At 42.6% G+C, this 8,497-nt stretch overlaps 1 protein-coding gene across 1 annotated transcript in view; it reads left to right on the top strand.

The window, feature by feature from the left end:
- The first annotated feature begins 214 nt into the window (after window positions 1–214).
- The window catches only part of SLIT2 (slit guidance ligand 2), a 407,728-nt gene continuing 399,445 nt past the window's right edge, over window positions 215–8,497 (top strand). Inside the window, exons 1-3 of the mRNA XM_045284385.1 lie at window positions 215–219; window positions 402–473; window positions 1,701–1,772. Of these exons, the coding sequence (XP_045140320.1) occupies window positions 215–219; window positions 402–473; window positions 1,701–1,772 (149 nt within the window). The remainder of the gene's footprint in view (window positions 220–401; window positions 474–1,700; window positions 1,773–8,497) is intronic.

Here is an 8,497-nt window from a genome sequence, read left to right as displayed (position 1 = left end):
TGAGTACTAGAACATGGCTATTTTGACTTTGTGGAGGACACTCCCGCACAATAATAATTGATAATAGAACAGTGCTCTCCTTTTAAGAACACCTGTGAAAGGAGTACAAGTCCCTTTGAAAGCAGAAAAAAAAGTGGTTTCATCCATGCACAGTTAGAGAGGAAGACTTTGGGTGATAATGTAATCACACCATATACTTCTCATGCTACCAAGAATGGAGTTGGTGACGTGGAGAATTATTTTCTGAAATTTCTTGCTAAGGCCTACTGCATCCTGTCTCCATTCTGTTTTGTAAATCATGTTAGTGACAAGGATTAATTACTACTCTGTCATTTTTACTCTGCTTAACCTAAAATTGATGGAAATCAAATTGAACATTGTTTTCCTTTATTTATTTGCAGGGATTTGAATGGAAATAATATCACAAGGATTACCAAGACAGATTTTGCTGGGCTTAGACATCTGAGAGTGCTGTAAGTCTGATGGTGTTTGGGAGAATTTGATCTTGTGTTTTTGATCCCATATTTTCTACCATTTTGGGGGGCGAAGGGAACCTCACTTTGTAAAACCCCCAATGACATAAACAAAAAGTTTTAAATAGCTTAGTCTTTTTTTCTTTTTCATGATTGTACTGTAATTTTAATAAAATGTTAGGCTTTTGTTTTAAGGTTGGAAGTGTGCCACAATAATATAGAAGCAGGCCCCATACCAAATGCATGCAAAACTACGCAATGACTGTTTTCACAATATGAATAAGTAATGTGGGATATTTGATACCCTTTTAGGGCTTTAGATTAACCAGCCAAAATTCAAGTGGCTCTACATTTTATTATTACTAATATAATGCTCAGACCTTTCTGGAGAGAGCTGCAAGGTATAATTTCTAACTTTAAACTGAATACTTCAGCTTACCAGTAGAGATTTTGTGAAAAAAAAAGTTTACTTATACAGAGACATCGATTCAATATTAAAGTAAGGGTTAAACTTAAAAAAATATATTTTAAACTTTCTAACTTCCATAGCATAGTTTTGATATGATTACTTCTCTACTCAAGGAGTTAAATTTGGGATCTGGTGTTATGGAAAACTGTTTTCATCCACAGGGCTGTTGATAAGTATTTGCCAATGGTTCAACATAAGGTGTGTGTGTGGGGGGGGCGGGGTGCGCTCCAAAAGTCCCAGGAAAAACCCCATTATCCTTTTTAGTCCATTTTCCCTGGAGCTTTCTGAAGCTCACTCTTAGACTTTTGACCATGGGGTGTTCAGGAAACATGTTTTAAGGGACACATGTTGGCCTTCATAAATCCTTCCAATTGCTGGTGCCCAACCCTGAACTCAGAATAGAAGTGTGTGTCTGATGGAACTCTTAACGTTCAGTCAAAATTCAGGGGCCCCCTGCCCCCAAAGCAGCCCTCAAAGGTGTACAGTTGCTCCTCAGCCGAGGCTATGGTTTCAGGTTCAGATGTGGACCCGGAGATGTGGAGAACCTGCCTTTTCCATGAAGGTTTTGTGACGTGTGTTTCCCTCCCTGCATTCTCTGAAATGTATCAACATGAAATCGGCTGCAGGGTCTCAAAAGGAGCAATATTTGAACTTCGTAAAGGGAATGAGGCTCGAGGCTCTCAGTTGCCTGCAAAGAAGCTTGTTTAGGTAAATGGCTCTTGGTGACCTGCAGTCTCATGTTCTCTTTCACACTGCAGGCAGCTTATGGAGAATAAGATTAGCAGCATTGAAAGAGGAGCGTTTCAGGATCTCAAAGAACTGGAGCGGCTGTAAGTATTTTCATTTCCACACTTCGGACAACATAACTGTGTTACTGTTTGGGTTGATTTTTAAGAAAAAAGACTTGAATGTCAAAGCACCATGTCCTCAATTTCATGTTCTAACTCTTGAAAGTTTATAAAAGAAAGAGGAGGAAGGAGTGATTTTTTTTTGGCGGGATGTACAAAAAAGGACAGTTTCTGGATAAATAGTACCGGTTTGCATTAAAAGGCAAAAACGCGAGACTTGCTTTCAGAGATGTTTATGTCCTCAGTCACCTTCGCCCAGCTTCCTGTAGATATTTTCCTTACAGCCCATCTCATTTGTTTAATTTCTTGATGCAGGAAGAAAGGGGATGATTTATTTGGGTTAGGGAAAGCGTGTATTTTCCTAATAGTTATTTAATTGTCATACAGTTTCTCTGTGTGTCCTTAGCGACATGGAAACAAGCAGTTGAAGTGCTTCCTGATAAAGATCTGCTTTTTTATCTTCAACACTTAAGGTGAACAATGGTCATACCCTCTATTCCTAATTTTAGCTCCTTACCACACGGTGGCTTGTGAAATATTTTTCCTGGAAAAAAATTAAAAATTAGTAGAAATGGAAGTCTAAACTGTCTTACCAACTCTAGTTTTTTTTTTAACATCTATTTTTTCCTACACCAAGATTAACTGTAGACTTCAGACTTCAAAATATTATAGCTTCCAGATATCAAGTCTTATGTGAATCAATATCTATTACTGTGATTGATATTAGTAGCACTATTATATGATGTAAAGAATATAATATTCTGTAAACTTCAATCTGAAATGTAAAGCAAATTGTAGGCTTTCTAATTTGCATTATGAACCAGTCCATGCTTTGGATTTTTCAGTTTTGCTAGGTTTGCTTTATAAGTGCAAAAACAAAGCAAAACAGCAAAAAAGTCCTTCATCTTTGTAGCTACAATTGTTTTACTAAGTTTCCCTATGAGCCTAAACAGTCACTTTCTATAAAAGTTAAAATTTCATTTAAAAGAATGAAGCCCTGTCCTCATTTTAGGCATGGGATATCGTGAGAGTCACTGGGCTCCAGTGTAATTGAATCCTGTATAGTTCAGTGCCTGTTAGTGGTAAACAACAAACAAACTCCTACAATGTTTGTCAATACAGGGTGCAGATGGTGTTTTTATCACTTGGGTTAAGTTAAATGGGGACTGTCTGATTTATTTTACTGTGCCACTTTCTTTGAGTTTTCATATCTGCGATATGAAAAAACAGTGTGCAATTCAAAATGAACCTAACATTTCACTACTTGGAGATAGTTTTTGGAAGGAAAAGTGATGATGTGGTTAACTTTTGAATACATAGGGTTATGCATTGTTAAGGAATTAAATACTATGTCTCTTACTAGATAAAAATACTCCAGAAGTCGTTGTTCGCTGGTCTCTTTCATAGGCGTCCATGGATAGTTAAGTCTTACTGAGTACCCCTGAAGCTGATCCATCCATTTAAAACAAAGATAATTTAAATAGTTGTTAAGATGAATATATAAGTTAAATGGTGGTATTCATCCAATTCATCATCACATGGAAAGTAACTATATTTTCCATTTTAAACAGCTTCCAAATTATTGAAGGAATCTTGCTGACTTTTCAATATTGCCAATATTGAAATATTCAATATTGGCTACAGTATCGTTTCAACTCTTCTCAGAAACGTTAGGGTAAAATGAATGATTCTCATTGTTTCTCAAGCCTCTTTAAGTGTGTCATTTGGACTTTATATCTGGAATAAATTAACTGTTCCTGAAATCGATTGCCCCGATGCCTTACTACTTGAGATTGGACTCAAATTCTATGTACGTACTCTCTCTCTCTCTTTTCAAAACTTCCCTTGGGAATGTCACTTTGTCTCAGGACAAGGCTCCCATTCCACGAAAGAAAACCAACACAAAACACACGTCTGTCTCAGAGTGGGAAGAGGGTTTGTAGTTTTGAATGAAAAGTAATATACGTAGATGCCGGGCTTCTTTAAATCAGCCCAGCTGTTGGCCAAGAGCAAATATTTCATATTTGTGAGGAAAAGCTGAGAAAATTCCTTTTGTTTACAACTGCCAAGTCCATCTGATGGAAGCACATTGTTATCTGACAGCCAATTCATCTCCTTGGGACCCTGGAATTCAAAACCATTTCTGAGGAACCTTGTGCATATACTTTTCAAATATTTGCTTTATAAAATATATTGAATAGTGGGGCAATTCCTCTTTAGAAAAAGCCAAGGCTAAACATGCATTCAAGTTGTTGGAAACAGATGGATTTACATTTTATTTGCTCTACTGTTTAAAAGGAAAACAAAATAATAATAATATAAAGGAAACTAGTCTATAGAGCTCTATAATAAAAATAACCATAGTCTATTTTATAAGTGTCTGTCTTCGTGTGTACCATTAGCATCTCAAAAAATTGTTTTCTTTTTCAGAAAGTTTCAAGAGGCAGTGCGAAGGAGGGGAATTAATCAGTGAATAAACTTTAAGTAGCTCGATAGTATGTAAATGCATATGCTTTTTGGTACATTATCAGTGAGATTTTCATTTGAACGCTAAATGATGCCACTGTTTGTAGACTCAGATTTCGTTTCTAACACTCTTGCTTTGGTTTCATGGAAATTGCCTTTTCATCCCCTGTGTGGAGTGCAGAATAAAATGAAGAAACATTGATCATGCTGGTGGGTAAGACGCCTGTCTTGGATCGTTCCGTTTCCATCTGATCAAGCCCCAGCCATCGCAGGGGCATTCGGTGGGGACTTTCAAAGCTCCCGGCCTTCTCTTCTCATGTGGAGTTCCGCGAGTGTCAAACCGTGAGCTACAGAGAGAGGTGACTCTCAAATCAGAAGATCAAAATCTGTGTCTTTTCAGAAATTCAGTTTGTGGATTTGGGAGAAGGAATCATGAAAACAGAATTTGTAGCATTGTTATTTGTCAGCCAAAGGTTCTAACAGGAAAAAGAAAGAGTTTTTTTTCGTTTGAAAAACTGTATGAACTGTCTGAGTTTCCATCAAAATTTGAAGAGATTAAATGGCTGTTAAAATAAATACTTTCCTTTCTCCATCCTCCCTCTTTCCTTCCTCCCTTCTGGTTTTCCTCTCTCTCTTTCCTTCTGTAATCTTTTCTTCCTTCCTCTGTCTCCCTCCTCCTCTCCCTCCCTTTCCTCCCAGCCCCTCTCTCCTGTTGTATAGAAAACAACACCAGGTGATGTGATCCTCCTCAGAATGTGCTTGTGAGTCATTGTCAAAGAAATCAGTTTTTAATCACACGCCTCCGTGCTGCGAGCACACATGACTTCCTGCTTTGACAGTTTGCTGCTCTCCTCCCAGACCTAACACATGGACTGGCAGTTCCCCTAGGATGCTCTCGAGTGCTTGCTTCTCTGGAGTGGTACACATGGAGCCTGGACGATGGGCCATTTGTTGGTTGCCTTCATGGGTCTCCTGTTTGGTCAAAATGCCCCATGGAAATCTAATGGAGTCAAGCGACTGGTGAAGTCCGCAGTGAAGGCAGAGCAGAGGCCCACAGCAAAGACGCAGGGCGTTAGGCAGCAGAGGCTTCTACGTGAAAGGTGACCAGTGAGGCTCTGCAGCCCCAGCTTCATGCAAAATCGGTGCAGTTGGAAGGCTGGCCAGCTGGCACACAGTGCCCCGGAAGGTTAAACCATCACTTCGGTTTTTGTGTTTGTGTTTTGATTGAAAAAGAAAATCATGTTTGTTGCATTGGGGCCCAGAACTTTTTTCCAGGGGGTGGTAGAACGTTGTGCAGTTCACGTTGAGGTTATGGATGATGCTGCCATCGTGAAATTCGATTTGATAACATTGTAAAGGCACCCAGGCCACCTGCACTGAGTCCGGGTGGCAGATTGGGCTGCTGACCACCAGGCCAGAAGTTTGAATCCACTAGCCGTTCTGTGGAGAAAGCTGAGGCTTTCTGCTCCTGACAGGATTTGCGGTCTCAGAAACCACAAAGCAGCAGCTTCGCTGTTTTCGGAGGTTACTGGGTGCCTGAATCGGCTGATGGCGTGGTTCTTTGTAGGCCAGCAGAGGGTCCTCGGAGTAAAACATGCTGATTTCGTGTTCTGGTAGCACAAGTACAAGAGGCTGAAACTGTTTCCGAATTGTTATAGGGCTGGCATGTTTCCCAGGCAATTTGATATTTTCTCAGACTGTAAAATGAAATGCTGCCTTAATTGGAGTCTGTTGATGAGAAGCCACAGCATATCACGGTGAATTGTGGATATTGAGGCTTTGCATTAGCCTGGCCCCTATTTTTTACTCTTACAATGTGGAAACTGCAAAAGCGTTGAAGACCGGGCATTGGATGGCGCGTCTGGTGTGCTTTTAAGAAAAGTACCGCGGATCGACTCTCCACCGTACAGTGTCCTTCTATTTGAAATAACATTTCCCCAGTGGCCTTGTCAACTGACGTTTCTCACGTGCTTGCACAGATGAGTCTGGAACATATTATGAGATGAAGCCACGTAAGATGTCCTGGACGACAAGCGTGTTGCTTAAGAGACGTTTGAGGAGTGCTGGCACTGTAGTAGGTTCCATGCACTGGGCTGCTAATCCCCTGGTCAGCAGGTGGAAACCACCAGCCACCCTGTGGGAGAAAGATGGGGAGACTTTCTACTCCTATAAAGAGTTACAGCCTGGGACACCCACAAGGGCAGTTCTACTCTATGGTATAGTCACTGGGTGTGAGAATTGACGTGAGGGCAGTGAATTTTTGAGTAAGAAATGTTAGCACCTCTACCAAGGCGACGTAGAGAGTATAATGACTTTTAGTTAGAAAAGTCCCTCTGTAGACCGGGTTCCTGAGTGCACAGGACGTTTCGTGCTTCCCTCACAGGTATGGGAGTACGGAGCCCAGACCCCTTGCTGCTGAATGGATTCTGATCGATTCTGACTCAGAGTGACCTCCAGGGCTCCAGGGTAGAATTGCTCCCCGAGAGGGTCCTCTCGGTTGTCAGAGGAAGGAGACTGACCATCAAGCCTTTCTGCCTTGGTGATCTGGAGTAAACTAGAAACGCCAAACTTGAGGACAGAGTAGTAGGACTCCGTAAGGTTTCTCAGACTCCAGTCATTGTGGAAACCTATCTTCTCTTCCTTCCAAGGAGGGAACCCAATTGGGTTTGGATGGTTAACATTCAGGTTAGCAATGCCATGCTTCATCCATCTCCCCATAGTCACTTATGCCTCCCAGGGACTGAACACATAGTCCAAACCAGAAGTCCCTGCCTTCAAGTGGATTCCGACTCATGGCAACCCTAAAGGGCGGGGCAGAACTGCCTCTGTGGGCTTCCCAGAATAACTCTTTACAGGGTAGAAAGCCCGGTCTTTCTCCAGGAGACAGCTGGTGGTTTCTAACTGCTGACCTCCCAGGTAGCAGCCCAATGCGTGACCACTACACCGCCAGGGCTCCTCGAATCCGTGGACGGTAGAGTTGAAATATGTCTGATGACCATACAACTTCAGGAAAGGACATGTGCAGGTGACTTTTCATCCTGAGGCGGGACTAGGTTACTTCTCTTGGCAAGTCCACACGCCAGTCAGGCCTAGGTGGAGACTGTGTGTGTTTCAAAACCTGCTGGGCCCCTGGCTTTCAGGGAAGAATTGGTTGTAGTACAGGTCTGCCATTCTTCACCATCTATCAAGGACCTCACGGTTCTCTGCTTCTGGCTGTTTGTACGGTAGGGGCAACTCATAACCCATCCCTGTTCTGAAAAGACAGGGCAGGCTGGTCTCTCTGAAAGAGAATACAAGTCACGTTGCAAGAGACGTGTTCTTTGACTTCATTACACCTGAATGGAAGCACCACAATCATGTTTCTTGCAGGAGGGCACTTCAAACGAAATAGCCAACTCCCCCCTGCATGCGGCTCAGATGAGCTACAACTGTAAATGATCACTGGGGATCCTGGTATCGGTGATGTACGCTGGACATCGATGATTTGCATTTATTTCAAAATGATACTGAGGTGTTTTCTGTGCCCTTCAGCTTTGTTTGTTATTTACTATGCTTCCTCGCCTGTGAAGCGTTCCATGCCTCTAGCAGCATAGGAAATCCCTCTGAGAGGGTTTCTCACGCAGCAATTGCTGGCCCTGGAAGTCAAACGGTGGGAAGCAAGCCTGCTTGCTCTTGGAGGGTCGTTTTAGGAATTCTGAAGCCGCCAGGCTGTTTATTTTTCCCACATCTGTTTGGGGCTCGCCCTTTGTGGAAGTGTTTGCCGGATGCTGTCCTTTATGCCCGCTCGGAGACGAGTCCATTCGTTTGCACGGTTACAGGGTGTTTGTGGAAGTGGGATGGCCAAACAGTTCCCGTGTCGCTCTCTTTCATTCATCGGGTGGGGGTGGGGGGAAAGGGGGGACACCTTTCTCATTGACTTATGCCTTCGGGCTTTGATTTCACAACTTGTTTGTGTCAGGAGAACCTCTCTTGATATGGCCTTCACATTGATTGCCCTCATCTTATCATTTTTTAAAAATTTGTCTGAAGCTAGTCTAGTCAGTCTGATCAGTCAGTGAAAATGGTCCCAGAGTGACAGCAGGGCACCAGTCGGGCTGGTAAGCCACAGTCACCAGAGGTGTGGGCTTCAGAATGTTCCGGCAGATGATGGATGGTGATCTTTGCACCTGCTCTGGATGCAGGTCAGTGGTCCTGAAGCTGCCCCAAGCTGCCCTTGGAAGTGGCAGCCATGGAGCAGGCTG

Source organism: Echinops telfairi, unplaced genomic scaffold (genome assembly GCF_000313985.2).
Source record: "Echinops telfairi isolate 266 unplaced genomic scaffold, ASM31398v2 ScPeMD7_7468;HRSCAF=8506_1, whole genome shotgun sequence".
Taxonomy (NCBI): Eukaryota; Metazoa; Chordata; class Mammalia; order Afrosoricida; family Tenrecidae; genus Echinops; species Echinops telfairi.
The sequence above is the reverse complement of the archived record's forward strand: the minus strand, read 5'-3'. Positions and strand labels throughout refer to the sequence as shown.